Source organism: Microcaecilia unicolor, chromosome 1, assembly GCF_901765095.1.
Source record: "Microcaecilia unicolor chromosome 1, aMicUni1.1, whole genome shotgun sequence".
Taxonomy (NCBI): Eukaryota; Metazoa; Chordata; class Amphibia; order Gymnophiona; family Siphonopidae; genus Microcaecilia; species Microcaecilia unicolor.
The window spans coordinates 485,809,577-485,828,011 of NC_044031.1; the positions used below are offsets into that span (position 1 = coordinate 485,809,577).

Below are 18,435 nucleotides of genomic sequence, written 5' to 3' on the forward strand. Positions count from 1 at the left end.
GGAGGCTAGGGCTTTTCAGCTTGGAGAAGAGACGGCTGAGGGGAGACATGATAGAGCTATATAAAATATTGAGTGGAGTGAAACAGGTGGATGTGAAGCATGTTCACGCTTTCCAAAAATACCAGGACTAGGGGGCATGCGATGAAACTACAGTGTAGTAAATTTAAAACAAATCGGAGAAAATGTTTCTTCACCCAACGTGTAATTAAACTCTGGAATTTGTTGCCGGAGAAAGTGGTGAAGGCGGTTAGCTTAGCAGAGTTTAAAAAGGGGCTAGACATCTCCCAGTTGGTGAGATGTCATATGTTTGCGCCCGATGCAAAGAGCTCCTAGCTCTTAGAGAACGTGCCTGTTCTCTTGAGGCTAGAGTAGCAGACTTGGTGGAGCTGAGGGAGACAGAGAGGTACATAGAGGAGACCTACAGGGATGTTGTAGAGAAATCCCACCTCCAGTCTAGTAGCCCTTGTGCTACCTTGGAGGAGGGAGGTCTCCTAGAAGGAGAGCATCACCCTGGTGAAGTAGGAAGTACTCCTGTAGCCAGGACCTGCCCACCAGGGGATGTACTATCCTCTCACACCGAGGATATGTCTCCAAGTGCTGCCCGGGAGGGAAAGGTTAGGACAGCGGTTGTAGTTGGTGATTCGATCATTAGGCATATAGATAGCTGGGTGGCTGGTGGACGTGAGGATCGCCTGGTGACTTGCCTGCCTGGTGCGAAGGTGGCGGACCTCACGCGTCACCTAGATAGGATTCTAGATAGTGCTGGGGAGGAGTCCGCTGTCTTGGTACATGTGGGTACCAATGACATAGGAAAATGTGGGAGAGAGGTTCTGGAAGCCAAATTTGGGCTCTTAGGTAGAAAGATCAAATCCAGATCCTCTAGGGTAGCATTTTCTGAAATGCTACCTGTTCCACGTGCAGGGCCCAAGAGACAGGCAGAGCTCCGGAGTCTCAATGCATGGATGAGACGATGGTGCAGGGAGGAGGGTTTTAGATTTGTTAGGAACTGGGCAACATTCTGGGGAAGGGGGAGCCTATTCCGAAAGGATGGGCTCCACCTTAACCAGGGTGGGACCAGGCTGCTGGCGTCGGCATTTAAAAAGGAGATAGAGCAGCTTTTAAACTAGAAATGGGGGGAAGGCCGACAGTCGCTCAAAAGCGCATGGTTCGGGAAAAGGTATCTTGCAAAGATACCTCACAAACAGGGAAGATAGGGTTTCTGGATAGTGAGGTTGCACAACAGACCGTGGTAGGCCAGGTGCCCTTAAATACAACTAAAGATCAGACAAAAGATGGCAAATCAATAGTGTCAGGTACTAAGCATCATGCAAATAGGAACAACAAACATACTCTGAAATGTCTATATGCAAATGCTAGGAGTCTAAGAAATAAGATGGGAGAGTTGGAATATATTGCACTAAATGAAAAATTGGATATAATAGGCATTACTGAGACCTGGTGGAAGGAGGATAACCAGTGGGACACTGTCATACCGGGGTACAAAGTATATCGTAGTGATATGGTGGACCGGACTGGTGGAGGGGTAGCATTGTATATTAACGAGAGCCTTGACTCAGATAGATTACAAATTCAGCAGGACACAAGTCACACCTTTGAATCATTGTGGGTTGAAATTCCATGTATAAAAGGGAAAAAAACGGTGATAGGAGTGTACTACCGTCCGCCTCGCCAGGACGAGCAGGTAGTCGCAGAAATGATAAAAGAAATCAGAGACGCGAACAAAATGGGCAATGTGATAATAATGGGTGACTTCAATTATCCAAATATAGACTGGGTAAATGTAACATCGGGACACGCTACAGAGGTACAATTCCTTGATGAAATCAAGGACAGCTTTATGGAGCAGCTGGTGCAGGAGCAGACGAGAGAAGGAAAATTTCTAGACTTGGTCCTTAGTGGAGCGCATGATCTGGTGAGGGACGTTATGGTACTGGGGCCGCTTGATAACAGTGATCATAATATGATCAGTTTTGATATCGACCTTGAAGTAACTGTACACAGAAAGTCAAATACGTTAGCGTTTAACTTTAAAAAAGGAGACTATGATAAAATGAGAAGAATGGTAAAAAAAAAACTTAGGGGGGGCAACTGAGAGAGTAAAAACTGAACAACAGGCGTGGACGCTGTTCAAAAATACCATCCTAGAGGCCCAGGCCATACATATTCCGCGAATTAGAAAAGAAAGACGGAAGTCCAAAAGACAGCCGGCCTGGTTGAAAAGTGAGGTGAAGGAAGCTATTAGGGCTAAAAGAAACGCCTTCAGAAATTGGAAGAAGGAACCGTCTGAAAATAACAAGAAGCAGCATAAGGAGTGTCAATGCAAATGCAAGGCGCAGATAAAGAAGGCCAAGAGGGATTATGAAAATAAGATACCATTAGAGGCAATAAAACATAGTAAAAAAATTTTCGGTATATTAAAAGCAGGAAGCCGGCAAATGAATTGGTTGGGCTGCTGGATGACTGAGGGGTAAAAGGGGCGATCAAGGAAGACAAAGACGTAGCGGAGAGACTGAATGAATTCTTTGCTTCGGTCTTCACCGAGGAAGATTTGGGTGGGACACCGGTGTCGGAAATGGTATTTCAAGCGGACGAGTCGGAGAAACTTACTGACTTCACGGTAAACCTGGCGGACGTAATGGGGCAGTTCAGCAAACTGAAGAGTAGCAAATCTCCTAGACCGGATGGTATTCATCCTAGAGTACTGATAGAACTGAAAAATGAGCTTGCGGAGCTACTGCTAGTGATATGCAACTTATCCTTAAAATTGAGCGTGGTACCGGAAGATTGGAGGGTGGCCAATGTAACACCGATTTTTAAAAAAGGCTCCAGGGGAGATCCGGGAAATTATAGACCGGTGAGTCTGACGTCAGTGCCAGGGAAAATGGTAGAGGCTATTATTAAAAACAAAATTAGAGAGCACATCCGAGGACATGGATTACTGAGACCGAGTCAGCACGGCTTTTGTGTGGGGAAATCTTGCCTGACCAATTTACTTCAATTCTTTGAAGGAGTAAACAAACATGTGGACAAAGGGGAACCAGTTGATATTGTGTATCTGGATTTCCAAAAGGCATTTGACAAGGTACCTCATGAAAGGCTACAGAGGAAATTGGAGGGTCATGGGATAGGAGGAAATGTCCTATTGTGGATTAAAAACTGGTTGAAGGATAGGAAACAGAGAGTGGGGTTAAATGGGCAGTATTCACAATGGAGAAGGGTAGTTAGTGGGGTTCCTCAGGGGTCTGTGCTAGGACCGCTGCTTTTTAATATATTTATAAATGATTTAGAGATGGGAGTAACTAGCGAGGTAATTAAATTTGCTGATGACACAAAGTTATTCAAAGTTGTTAAATCGCGACAGGATTGTGAAAAATTACAAGAGGACCTTACGAGACTGGGAGACTGGGCGGCTAAATGACAGATGACGTTTAATGTGAGCAAGTGCAAGGTGATGCATGTGGAAAAAAGAACCCGAATTATAGCTACGTCATGCAAGGTTCCACGTTAGGAGTTACGGACCAAGAAAGGGATCTGGGTGTCGTCGTCGTCGTCGATAATACACTGAAACCTTCTGCTCAGTGTGCTGCTGCGGCTAGGAAAGCGAATAGAATGTTGGGTATTATTAGGAAAGGTATGGAAAGCAGGTGTGAGGATGTTTTAATGCAGTCGTATCGCTCCATGGTGTGACCGCACCTTGAGTATTGTGTTCAATTCTGGTCGCCGCATCTCAAGAAAGATATAGTAGAATTGGAAAAGGTGCAGCGAAGGGCGACTAAAATGATAACGGGGATGGGACGACATCCCTATGAAGAAAGATTAAGGAGGCTAGGGCTATTCAGCTTAGAGAAGAGACGGCTGAGGGGAGACATGATAGAGGTATATAAAATAATGAGTGGAGTGGAACAGGTGGATGTGAAGCGTCTGTTCACGCTTTCCAAAAATACAAGGACTAGGGGGCATGCGATGAAACTACAGTGTAGTAAATTTTTAAACAAATCGGAGAAAATTTTTCTTCACCCAACGTATAATTAAACTGTGGAATTCGTTGCCGGAGAAAGTGGTGAAGGCGGTTAGCTTAGCAGAGTTTAAAAAGGGGTTGGACGGTTTCCTAAAGGACAAGTCCATAAACCGCTACTAAATGGACTTGGGAAAAATCCACAATTCCAGGAATAACATGTATAGAATGTTTGTACGTTTGGGAAGCTTGCCAGGTGCCCTTGGCCTGGATTGGCCGCTGTCGTGGACAGGATGCTGGGCTCGATGGACCCTTGGTCTTTTCCCAGTATGGCATTACTTATGTACTTATGTACTAGACGGTTTCCTAAAGGACAAGTCCATAAACCACTACTAAATGGACTTGGGAAAAATCCACAATTCCAGGAATAACATGTATAGAATGTTTGTACGTTTGGGAAGCTCGCCAGGTGCCCTTGGCCTGGATTGGCCGCTGTCATGGACAGGATGCTGGGCTCGATGGACCTTTGGTCTTTTCCCAGGGAGGCATTACTTATGTACTTATGAGTGTCCCTTTTTCTCCTCCATGATTTAACAGTCCCACGGATTCCCTCACAGGCTTCCTGCTTCTGATATACCTGAAAAAATGTGACTATGAGTTTTCATTTGCATGGCAATGGCATAGCTACATGGGGGCCTTGGGTCCCCCCATTCCAGCTTCAGGCCCCCACAACCCTGATGACCAGTCAAGTGCCTGTGTTTTGGGCTCTACTGGCTGACCTGCTCCCTGCACCACTACCCTTCTTCAATTTTCCGGGCTGCTGGCAGCGTCAGTTAGGTTAGTACATTGCATTTGGCAACATGGAAGCTTTCCCTCTGCTACAATTTCCTGTCAGCAGGAGCCATGGGAAGCTACAACAGAGGGAGAGCTTCTGGGGCCTCCAAAGACAGTGTGCTTACCTCACTGACATTGCCGGCGGCCAGAAAAACTGAAGAAGGGCAACAGTGCAGGGATCTGGAACGGAGCAAGTTGTCACAACTGTCAGGAATGGTGAGCCCTTGGACCAAAGCTGGTGCTTTGGCAGACAAATCACCTGGGCTGGCACAAGCAGGAATCAAAACAGACTGGACTAAGATAAACTAACAGACTCAACAAGACAGGACAGAGGTAACTAAACAAAATGGACAAAACAAGGACCGGATCCAGATGAGACAATGAAAAGAAGGCAAAGGGGCCAGAATTGGAACCCATACAGGATAAGGCAAGACTCAGAACTGGATTAAAACTGGGACTGGGACCCAGAAGTGCAAGACAAGGCAAAACACGGAAGTAGATTAAAACTGGGTCCAGAAAAGGGCAAGACAAGGACAAGGCAAGAACTGGATCTGGACAGGACAGACTGAAAGAGACAAGACAAAGCACAACTAGACAGGCAAGACAGGGTAGAAACTAGGCAACAGAATAACAGAAGCAAAACAATACACAAGACAAGAACAGGATTCAGGATTCTCAAACAGGATTCAGGATTCTCAAACGGGATTGGCTGGAACAGGATTCTGGAATGTGCTTGGCTGGAACAGGATTCTGGAAGAGGCTTGGCTTCACTGGAACAGGAGTCTGAAAGGGACTTGGCTTGACAGGGAACAGGATACTGAAAGGGACATGGCTTGACAGAGAGCAGGGACAGAAGTAGCTCAAACACATAGCAGGGGCAGAACCTGGTTCAAACACACAACAGGAACAGAACTTGGCAGAAACAGAGCTCAAGAGCCAGGAAGCAAACATAGCAGGCAAAGGATTAAGCAGACTAAGAAACAAACAAAGAAGCAATGTGCTTACCAGCATCCATAGCTGGAAGGGAAAGGCCAGGCAGACTGAGAGGCAGCAGACACAGTTGCATAGCAGTGAAATAATCAGGGATGATGCCGTCTTCTATAAACTCTCAGAATTAACAGACAAGAACTACACAAACAGGAACAGAGCTTGACTAAACACAGAGTTTGGCATAAACACGGAGCTTAACTATAGCAAGAGTCAAAAGCAGGGCTAGACTAAAAGCAGGAGCCAAGGGTTGTTCAGGCCTCTAAGACTTGTAGCTTCTAAGTCTTATATCCTGACGTATAACCTCGGTACACCAGTTCACACCTGAAGACTCTATCTCTCTGAAAGTCCTTTATTTGAATAACACAATGTTTACTCACAGTCAACTGTAGATCAGAGGTTCTGCCCCAATGGCAAAGAGTCTCCGTGAATCTGAAAACAACTTTAGCTCAGAGCTGGTTGAATGGGGTACAATACCTTTTTTAGTAAGATATATTCAAGGTAAAAACTAAGTACTCTATCAGAGGGTAATGCAGGAAAGGGTTCTGTACTGTCTAACAAATGGAGCCTACCGCAGACCAAAGGGAACAGAAAAAGGGCACACTCTGACCCAGTTAGCAGGGGGAAAACCACCAATGGGAACAGAGCCTGCCAACTAGCAACAGCATAACCAATCATATAACAGTTCTATGCAGACAGGCTAGTGAAGTCATGCTGCCTGATAACTACACCCCCCACAATGCAACGCTCATGTGTCTCTGCAGTGAGAATGACAGAAAAAGTGTCACACCCACTCCAGAGCCACATTACAATCAGGGAAAGGCTGTCAGAGGACAGAACAAGGGTAGAGTCAAACAGATACAGACACCAAAGGCAAGGTGTGACTGTAGAGCAAGGCTTTCAGGATCAAGGTTCAAAAGCAAACTCATAGAAACAAAGCAAAGCATTAAAACACAAGACTCAGAGAAACACTGAACAGACCTTCAGGAGCAAAACTCTCATGAACAAAGCCAAGCAGGGATATGAACTAAACAGGTAACACAAAGACAACATTAAGAGTTAAAATCAAATATTAACTGTACATCAAGGAATGAAGCTCAAATCCCACAGTAAGTATCAACATTTTACACAAAATTTCTGCTGTTTCTTGTGCCATTGGCAGCCTTCTCTCTGTTTGAACTTCTGAGTAGCTTTACTTGATTGCATGTAAATTCTTTTCCTGTTTATGATGCTGGCAGACAAATGATTTTACATGGTCTACACAAGTAGGAAGAAAATGAACATATAACACTACTATAGTGTATTATAAATAGCTTAAAAACACATCTTTGAAATCAAGAATGGGAACTAAACCAAGAACTTATTACTCCATGAAGGCAAAATTGACCAGTACTGTTAGCTTGGTACCTTCAAGGAGGGCTGAATTCACTTGTAATTTCCTGCTCTTTTCCAAATGTGCATCTTCCCCACCCAATACTCAAAAACATAATTTCAATTCTAATCAGTAAAGCCTACTGAAAAATCTGTGAGTCCCTATACAGCTCAATACATATTGCAAAATTGGCCCCCCACAAATGCATAGTTCCCTCACAATGTGCCAACATGCAGAGTCCTTCCCTTTTGTTCTTTGTTTCAATATTTGACATAGCATAAAGATAGAACAACTCTTTCCTCTATGACCAGTTACTAATTTATTGTATTTGTGAAACTGACAGAATAATGACTTTCACATGACCTGGATTTGTGCACTTGGCACTGGACTGGCAATGATTGCAGTATCTTCAGGACTAGTAGTGGTAAGTATGCCTTATGACAGCCAATTTTTAAGACCCCAAGATTCTGATGTACTGAACCTTTTCAAAAGTACTTACTCCTACAAGGTGGTTTGTGCCATTAAGAACGATAAGAATAGTTATTTTCAGCAAAAATAACTAACTGGTGAATATTCAGATGCCAGCGGTCAGTGTTTTGTTAAATGCTGGCTGCTAGCAGCTGAATTATGTCCAGATATTCAATGTCAGGCCCTAACTGGCTACCGGCACTAGATATCCAGGCACAAGATGGCTTCCCAGGAGTTACCTGAGTTTTGCCAATATTCAACAGTGGTATTCAGATAGCAACCCAGCCTTTTTGCTGTCCTAAGTTAACTGGATACTTATGTGGGCACCACCACTGAATTTCGGTGGTTGACAGGTAACTCTGGGCCCTGACCCAACTCTGCCCCTGGATCACCTCAGCACTAACCAGACAGTGCTATGGTAGTCAGAGCAGACAGTTTATGGTGCTATCTGGTTCAGTGCCACTGAATTTTTGCTCCAGACTTGGTCAGTGGGTGGTAACTGGGTAGGAGTTGCTCTTGCCCAGTTGTCTCCCGCTGTATATCGACGCCTTAATGTTAGATTTGCTTTTGTACTGTCCAAATTCTTTCTATATGTTCAGATAAATAAATATCCCCAGGGTTCACTGATTCTTCTGGTCTTGCTTTCTGGATAATATAAGCATCTAACACTGTATGGATAAATCATATGGAAGAGCTGCGGGAAAGAGAGCAAACATGTCATAGTCATTATACTCAGATTGGTGCAGGTTAAGTCTCTGAAGTTCAAAGTTGAGTAACTGGGGCCGCTTGATAACAGGGATCATAATATGATCAGATTTGATATTGGCTTTGAAGTAAGTACACACAGTACGGTAGCATTTAACTTTCAAAAAGGAGACTATGATAAAATGAGAAGAACGGTGAAAACAAACTTAGAGGAGCAGCTGCTAAGGTCAAACATTTACATTAGGCACGGATGCTGTTCAAAAATACCATCCTGGAAGCCCAGGCCAAATATATTCCGTGTATTAAAAAAGGAGGAAGAAAGACCAAACAACAGCCGGCATGGATAAAAAGTGAGGTGAAGGAAGCTATTAGAGATAAAAGAATATCCTTCAGAAAATGGAAGAAGGATCCGAGTGAAAATAATAAGAAATAGCATAAGGAATTTCAAGTTAAATGCAAAGCGCTGATAAGGAAGGCAAAGAAGGACTTTGAAAAAAAGATTGTGTTGAAGGCAAAACCACATAGAGGGGCATTTTCGAAAGGGACATCTAAGTTGTGATTTGGACGTCCTTGCAAAACGGCAAAATCCAGCAACGGGGAAACCACCAAGTCCCGCCTTCACTATGCCTCCCACACGCCCCCTTGAACTTTGGTCATCCTTGCAACGGAGTGCAGTTGGAGACGTCCTAAATCGGGTTTCGATTATACCGGTTTGGACATCCCTGGGAGAAGGACGTCCATCTTCTGATTTATGTCGAAAGATGGACGTCCTTCTCTTTCAAAAATGAGCTCAATAGTAAACATTTTTTTAGGTATATTAAAAGAAAGAAGCCAGCAAAAGAATCAGTTGGACTGCTATATGTCTGAGGGGTAAAAGGGGCACTCAGGGAAGACAAAGCCATAGTGGAGAGATTAAATGAATTCTTTGCTTCGGTCTTCGCCGAGGAAGATTTGGGAGAGATACCGTTGCAGGAAATGGTATTCAAAGCTGACGAGTCAGAGAAACTGAATGAAATTTCTATAAACCTGGAGGATGTAATGGGGCAATTTGACAAACTGAAGAGCAGCAAATCACATGGACTGGATAGTATTCATCCCAGAGTACTGACAGAATTTAAAATCAAGCATGGTACCGGAAGTTTGGAGGTGGTCTATGTAAAACCGATATTTTAAAAAGGTTCTAGAAGTGATCTGGGACATTATAGACCGGTGACCCTGATGACAGTCTTGGGGAAATGGCAGAGACTGCTATAAAGAACAAAATTACAGAGCATATTCAAAAGCATAGATTAATGAGACAAAGTCAACATGGATTTAGTGAAGAAAAATCTTTCATCACCAATCTACTATATTTCTTTGAAGGGATGAACAAACATATGTGGATAAAGGTGAGCTGGTCAATATTGTGTATCTGGATTTTCAAAAGGCATTTGAAAAAGTACCTTATGAGAGACTCCAGAGGAAACTGGAGAGTCATGGGATTGATCGTAGTGTTGTATTGTGGATTAAAAACTGGTTAAAAGATAGAAAACAGAGAGTAGGGTTAAATGCTCAGTATTCTCAATGGTGAAGGGTAGATAGTGGGGTTCCCCAGGGGTCTGTGCTGGGACCGTTGCTTTTTAACATGTTTATTAATGATCTAGAGACAGGAGTAACTAGTGAGGTAATTACATTTGTTGACAACACAAAGTTATTCAAAGTTGTTAAATAGCAAGAGACTGGGAGACTGGGCATCCAAATGGCAGATGACGTTTAATGTGAGCAAGTGCAAAGTGATATACAGTGGTGGAAATAAGTATTTGATCCCTTGCTGATTTTGTAAGTTTGCCCACTGACAAAGACATGAGCAGCCCATAATTGAAGGGTAGGTTATTGGTAACAGTGAGAGATAGCACATCACAAATTAAATCCGGAAAATCACATTGTGGAAAGTATATGAATTTATTTGCATTCTGCAGAGGGAAATAAGTATTTAATCCCTCTGGCAAACAAGACCTAATACTTGGTGGCAAAACCCTTGTTGGCAAGCACAGCGGTCAGACGTCTTCTGTAGTTGATGATGAGGTTTGCACACATGTCAGGAGGAATTTTGGTCCACTCCTCTTTGCAGATCATCTCTAAATCATTAAGAGTTCTGGGCTGTCGCTTGGCAACTCGCAGCTTCAGCTCCCTCCATAAGTTTTCAATGGGATTAAGGTCTGGTGACTGGCTAGGCCACTCCATGACCCTAATGTGCTTCTTCCTGAGCCACTCCTTTGTTGCCTTGGCTGTATGTTTTGGGTCATTGTCGTGCTGGAAGACCCAGCCACGACCCATTTTTAAGGCCCTGGCGGAGGGAAGGAGGTTGTCACTCAGAATTGTACGGTACATGGCCCCATCCATTCTCCCATTGATGCGGTGAAGTAGTCCTGTGCCCTTAGCAGAGAAACACCCCCAAAACATAACATTTCCACCTCCATGCTTGACAGTGGGGACGGTGTTCTTTGGGTCATAGGCAGCATTTCTCTTCCTCCAAACACGGCGAGTTGAGTTCATGCCAAAGAGCTCAATTTTTGTCTCATCTGACCACAGCACCTTCTCCCAATCACTCTCGGCATCATCCAGGTGTTCACTGGCAAACTTCAGACGGGCCGTCACATGTGCCTTCCGGAGCAGGGGGACCTTGCGGGCACTGCAGGATTGCAATCCGTTATGTCGTAATGTGTTACCAATGGTTTTCGTGGTGACAGTGGTCCCAGCTGCCTTGAGATCATTGACAAGTTCCCCCCTTGTAGTTGTAGGCTGATTTCTAACCTTCCTCATGATCAAGGATACCCCACGAGGTGAGATTTTGCGTGGAGCCCCAGATCTTTGTCGATTGACAGTCATTTTGTACTTCTTCCATTTTCTTACTATGGCACCAACAGTTGTCTCCTTCTCGCCCAGCGTCTTACTGATGGTTTTGTAGCCCATTCCAGCCTTGTGCAGGTGTATGATCTTGTCCCTGACATCCTTAGACAGCTCCTTGCTCTTGGCCATTTTGTAGAGGTTAGAGTCTGACTGATTCACTGAGTCTGTGGACAGGTGTCTTTCATACAGGTGACCATTGCCGACAGCTGTCTGTCATGCAGGTAACGAGTTGATTTGGAGCATCTACCTGGTCTGTAGGGGCCAGATCTCTTACTGGTTGGTGGGGGATCAAATACTTATTTCCCTCTGCAGAATGCAAATAAATTCATATACTTTCCACAATGTGATTTTCCGGATTTAATTTGTGATGTGCTATCTCTCACTGTTACCAATAACCTACCCTTCAATTATGGGCTGCTCATGTCTTTGTCAGTGGGCAAACTTACAAAATCAGCAAGGGATCAAATACTTATTTCCACCACTGTATATGGGAAAGAGGAACCCGAACTAGAGCTACCTAATGCAAGGTTCCACATTAGGAGTCACCGACCAGGGAAGTGATCTAGTTGGCATCGTTGATGATACGTTTAACCCCTGTACTCAGTGTACTGTGGCGGCTAAGAAAGCAAATAGAATGTTAGGTATTATTAGGATAGGAATGGAAAGCAATAATAAGGATGTTATAATGCCTTTGTATCACTCCATGGTGTGACTGCACCTCGAGTATTGTGTTCAATTCTGGTCACCGCATCTCAAAAAAGATATAGTGGAATTAGAAAAGGTACAGAGAAGGGCAACGGAAATGATAAAAGGGATGGAACGACTTCCCTTTGAGGAAATGCTAAAGCAGCTAGAGCTCTTCAGCTTGGAGAAAGGATAGCTGAGAGGAGATATGATAGAGATCTATAAAATAATGAGTGGAATGGAACAGGTAGACGTGAATTGTTTGTTTCCTGTTTCCAAAAATACTAGGCAAGGGGGCACACAATGAAGCTACAAAGTAGTAAATTTAAAATGAATTAGAGAAAATATTTCTTCACTCAGTGTTCAGTTAAACGCTGGAATTCATTGCTAGAGAATATATTAAAAGCAGTTAGCTTAGCAGGGTTTAAAAAAGGTTTGGATATCTTCCTAAAATAAAAGTCCATAAGCCATTATTATAATGGACTTGGGGAAAATCCATTGCTTATTTCTAGGATAAGCAGCATAAAATGTATTGTACTGAGGTACTTGTATTCTGGCTTGGCCACTGTTGGAAATGGGATGCTGGCCTTGATGGACCTTCAGTCTATCCCAGAATGGAAGTACTTATGTACTAATAGGTATATCAAAGGACAAGATCAGAATTGTGGCACAGGTAATGAAGGCAACTGCCTCCTGTGCCAAATTTGGATAGGTACTGCCATCATACCACACTGCTGCCACCTAGGCCTGCTTTCAATGCCCTCCCAAGTCAGTGCCTACAGGAGCAGTAACTTGGAAAACATCAGCATGGAGCCTCTCGGTCAGTACATCCTCATGTGCCAGATAGATTTCCATGGTAAGAGGAAGCCTTCACAGAATAAGAGGTGGTGTTGCTGCAGGACCTTTGAACTTTGAGCTCGATTTTTTTGGTTTCAGTCAGCTTCTAGTCCTTTCTGGAAAGGACCAGAAGATGCACCTGTTCAGTAACAGTCTTCCTGTCTACCACTGAGATCAGAGCAGTGGTTTAATGCAGAGACACTGGGAATTCAAGCAGGCATCCCTCACTGCTGAATTCTCAAGGGCCCTGTACAAGTATAGTAATAGCTAGACGTTCTGGTGGAAATGCTGCTGCTTATGTTGCTGGGTATTTCTGTCAGGCTATACGGAGGACCTAAGTGTCTGGATGTCCAGGTATGAGCTGTGCACATATTGATTCATGTGTCGAATATTATAAAACCCTACCACATGGAATAACCTTTTCTCATTCTTACGTTTAGAAACCGCATTTCGGAAGTTCAAAACATCTTTCAAAACATATCTTTTTCAGAAGGCTTTTGAGCATTAATTCTATCTTTTCGCTCTTGGACAGATTTTGGGATAGGCAGACGATGAGGTTCCAAGACCTGGGAGATGCAGTAGCAGAGCAATCTTTCTTCTTTGTTTCCTGTATCTGATTTGTATTTTATTCGTTTTATGTGTGGTGCAATTTTATTTACATTGTAAGCCACCTAGACGGCACACCAATCAGGCAGAATATCAAATAAATATCAACTTACACAGACACCACATTAAACATCACAGAGCTAACAAGGGGGACACTTCTGTGGGAAAACACTTTGGAAGACCAGAGCACTGCATCAATGACTTATGATGAGAATACTAAAAAGACATTTTAAAACAATCCAGGAATCTAAGATCTTTGAAGTTCAAATGATGAAAAATGTTGACACCCACCAGACAGGACTTAACAAAGATCTGGGGTGTCATTTTACTAAGGTGCGCTGAAAAATGGTTTGTGGTAATGTAGACGTGGGTTTTGGATGCTTACCAGTCCAATTTTCAGCGCACCTGTAAAAAAAGGCCTTTTTAAAATTTTTTCCCCAAAATGGACGTGTGGTAAAATCAAAATTGCCTTGTGTCCATTTTGGGTCTGCGACCTTACCACTAGCCATTGACCTCACGCGGTAACTGGGCAGTAATGACCTACACGTGTCAAATGCCACTTGGCATGTGTCCCATACACACGTACGAAATTAAAAATTATTTTTTGGTCGCGCGTATTTGACAAGCACAAAAAATGAAATTACCACAAGAGCCAAGCAGTAGCCAGGTGGTAGCTCCATTTTGGTGCATGTTGGGCATGCGTAGAGCTTGTGCGGCTTGGTAAAAAGGCCCCTGTGTTTCCTATCACATTATAAACCATCAAATTACACTGCCTTGTCACCTTCTTATCATTCATCCAAATCTCCCTATTTCTCATCCAACCCCCACCCCTACCTTTCCCTGTGAGACTGTCACTGAAATGCTTTTATGTTTCACGTATATATTCTGATATTTGTAATCATTTGCTCATCTTTGATCTGAAGAAGGTATTGTCTTCAAAAGCTAATCTGAAAATGTATTGTTAGTCCAATAAAAAGTTATCACCTTATTTTCTTTTGTTCTGCTTATTTCTATTAATCAAATTAAATATGAAACTGGAAACTTGATTAGATGTGGACAGGGATTGGTGCTGGGTATTAATTGCATAGGAGATCTTGTGTGCTCATTGCTCATCTTTTGAAGATGGTAGGTTATAAATGGGGAAGACGAAAAAAACCTGTTCAGGATAAGGAGGATATTTTATATGTGGTAGTGCTTTGCGGTTAGTAGCTGAAATATTTCTTTAGTAGGATGAAGAGAAGTAATTGGGCAGAATATGTGGCTCAGCTGGGTCTTACTTGGATGCAATCTACTTTGTTACTATGATTTATCAATAGTGTTCCTGCTTTTGTTGTCTCTAGTCATGGCTTTCAGTTTCCATGTGTTCCATGGCTGTGGCAACGATCACAGAATCTGAACAATAGAACAGTATGGGGCCCTTTTACTAAGCCGCGTAGGCGCCTATGCGCGCCCAACATGCGCCATTTCAGAACTACTGCCCACTACACACGCCGGAAAATTTCTGGCGCGTGGTGCTAACCAGGCAGTAATTGGCATTGTGCACGCAGTGATGATTACTGCCCGGTTAACGCGTGAGACCTTACCACTAAGTCAATGGGTGGCGGTAAGGTCTCAGGCCCAAAATGGACGCGCGCCAATTTTCATTTTGCCGCACTTCTATTTTCAGCCAAGAAAAAGCCTTTTTTGCAGGTGTGCTGAAAAATGGACCTGTGTGCACCCAAGAAACAGCAAGGCAAATAATTCGCAAACTCCAAGATGGGAAACAGAAAAGCAGATCAGTAGTAGATATAAATATATTTTATTGATGATATAAGAAAATTGCCCGACATAGGCTGTGTTTTTCGCCCAGAAGGGCTGCGTCAGGGGCTATAAAATAATAAAACACATACAATAACAAATATGAACAATTAATGTCAAAAAATATAAAAGATATAAAAACATAAAAACAGATTAATCAGAACAGCTGATAGAACCATAAGGAGACAACTGAAGTGGAAAAGAATATACACTGAAAAAGGAAGGTATTTTCCAGAGTGAGGAGGGTTTATTCAACTCTCCCTGCCTGTCTAAAAATTTCCAGGTTTTTTTTTACAGTAATATAAAATAGAGAACATGTTGCTATTCACCAAGGCTGGAATGAGATTATATCTCAGTAATTCTTAGAACGGGTCATTAACCAAAGGAAAAGGTGGGAGTCAGCCGAGGGGGCTGTGCTCTCCAGTGCCATGAAAGAGAGCCAGGTAACAATTGTGGTATTCCTTTTCCTCTCAGAGAGAAGGATTCTCTACATGTGTCTGTTGGAGTCAGTCAGTGGGTGCAGTTCCTAGCAGGGTGAATATTACCCAGATCAGAGGCATAAGAGCTGTGTTCTCGCTGGGTTACCAGCAAGACAAAATGATTTTGTCATAGCCTTTTTTCATTTTCTTGGCCTCATAGGAGAAAAATGTTGGTGGGAACATTGGAAGACCCAGCAAGTGGATGAAAAATTTAAGTATCTGATCTACCAAAACATTTTTTCTATATCAAAAATAAATAATTGCTGAAGACTAGAAACTGGAAATTACAGACCTGTTGTATCGTAATGGTTTAAACTTTTCTTCTATTGTGTGGTTAATCTTTTCCTTTTTGTCAGCATAGGTAAATAAAGCCTAATAAATAAGTAAATAGCAGGATGCTAAAATGTGCCTTCCTTGCTGTAACAGGAGGAATATTCTGGGTCCTTGCTCCAAAGTAGTGCACTTGAAGGTAATGAGGGGGTGGGAAAGTCTGGGAAAGCCCCAGTAGTAGTAGGTTTTCCTCAAAATGGAGGGCGGTATAAAATGAGTGTATGAAGGTGCCCAATGTCTTCCTTCCTTCGTTAGGTAAAGATCTAGGCCAGCAAAGATGTAGGAGGTGAAGGAATGGGCTTCCTACCCTGGAACCCATGAAGGACCTTGGTCCTCTACTTCAACAACCAAGGAGGAGGAGGAGGAAGTGAAAAAGTCAAGAGTGGGACCTGTTTCTTAAGAGAGGACAGTAGGAGCAAAAGGTTTAAGCCCCCAGCTTAATTGCAGGCACAGAGTGCCAGCAGAAGGAGTGAAACGGGATCATGAGGGAGGATGCCAAACAAGACAAAGAAACTGAAGCTGCTATAGTGTTCCACGCCCCAGACAGTGGGAGAGGAGTGGAGCCAAGGAGTGAGTAAAGTTGATACGAATGACCTGGTGTGAGAGGAGGTAGGACCCAAATGCATCCTACTTGCCTTAATCCAGAGAGGCCATGAATAATATGGACTGAAAGGAGGACTTAGTCCATTAGGGAGGAAGGACTTCCCCCCTAATGGACTAGGTCCTCCTTTCAGTCAAGGACTTGCCGGTTTGTGGAGTGGCTGTACATAAAGAAGTGACAGCGAGCAGAAAAGGAGGTCAGGGTCTATCTCGAGTCCTGTATATATGAGTACCTTGGGAGACTGAGGAGAGGCTTGGGGCTGTTGGAGGTTCCTATTGACTAAGAGGCTCTTCTAAGGAGCAGTGAGACCAAGGAGAGTGCAGGACCTGTACAAAACAGGAGAACGGAGTGAGTGATGATCAAATGATAGCAGAACTACGAGTAAGTTTGAAACTTTTTATCATTGTATTTCATCCTTGTGGACTGTATGTCTTGCAGTTGTTATTGCTCAGCTTTTAGACATTTCTGTTCACTTGGGATATTTTTATATAAACCCTTACCACTCTCCATCATTGTGCTTCCAGTGTGCTTTCCAGAGACTATCCAGAGAATTTTAACCCAATTGCCAGGAACCCTTTATCTTTCTTCTATATGCATGGGAAGAGAATGGTGGAAAAAAACTGTTACGCGTTTGGCCACAGAATGTCAAAATTCAAGATGTTACAGAGAGTTTGTCGAGACTCATCAAGCCTAATGACTATTATCCAAAGTCTGCTCATCCATGTTGGCACAAATAATACTGCTAGGTACCCCACCAAACGTGACTTCATGGCTCTGGGAGAGAGGGTGAAGCAGACAGGTGGATAGGTGGTGTTCTTCTCAATCCTGTCTGTTGAGGGTAAAGGCCAAGGTAGAGAAGCTTGCATCCTGGAGATGAATTTGTGACTGCACAGATGGTGTCATCAAGAGCATTTTGGCTTCTTAGACCATGGGATGCTTTTTCAAGGGCTGCTGAGCAGATGGTGTCCATCTATCAAAGAAGGGAAGAAGCAGACTGGCTAACGTATTGAAGAGGGCTTTAAACTACAATCATTAGGGCAGGGTGATCAGAGCCCCCAGGTAAGTACAAGCCCTCAGGTAAGTGAAGCACTAATTTTTTTTTGTTACATTTGTACCCCACGCTTTCCCACTCGTGGCAGGCTCAATGCGGCTTACATGGGGCAATGGAGGGTTAAGTGACTTGCCCAGAGTCACAAGGAACTGCCTGTGCCTGAAGTGGGAATTGAATTCAGTTCCTCAGTTTCCCAGGACCAAAGTCCACCACCCTAACCACTAGGCCACTCCTCCACTCCCACAAATGGGAAAAAGGGGCAACATCTGGAAAGCAGTATATACTAATGTCCGAAGTATAGGAAATAAGATTTTAGATCTTGAGTCTGTGATTTGGATTTAGTGGTAATGACAGATACATTGTTCACAGAGAACCATGACTGGGATATAGTTATACCTGGCTATAATCTGTTCAGGAAAGAAAGGTAGGAAGAAATGGATGGGGAGTGGCATTAAATGTTAAAGATAATATTAAAGCTACATAATTGCAGGACCTATAGGGTAAGGATAAGGCATTGTGGGATCAATCTGGAAAGAGGGTATGACATATGTATTTACATGGGTGTGATATACAGTCCTCCACAAACACAAGAAGTGGAAAGATTTAATTGAAGACATACAAAAGATAGCTGTGAAAGGGGAAGTACTACTAATAGGTGATTTTAATATGCCAGATGTTGATTGAGGTATCCCTATTGCGGGGTCCTAGAACCAGGGCGATCCTGGATTCTTTACAAGAGGAACTATTCCAACAGGTGGTAATAGAACCCATGAGTAATGGGGCCATACTGGACTTAGTGCTTAATAATGGGGACAGTGC

General features: G+C 43.3%; 1 protein-coding gene across 2 annotated transcripts in view; it reads left to right on the forward strand.

Moving 5' to 3' along the window:
- LOC115477376 (chloride channel protein C-like) overlaps positions 1-18,435 on the forward strand; it is a 284,847-nt gene that overhangs the window by 22,744 nt on the left and 243,668 nt on the right. For both annotated transcript variants that reach the window (XM_030214217.1, XM_030214225.1), the window contains exon 3: positions 7,513-7,593. In XM_030214217.1, coding sequence (XP_030070077.1) covers positions 7,513-7,593 — 81 coding nt within the window. The remainder of the gene's footprint in view (positions 1-7,512; positions 7,594-18,435) is intronic.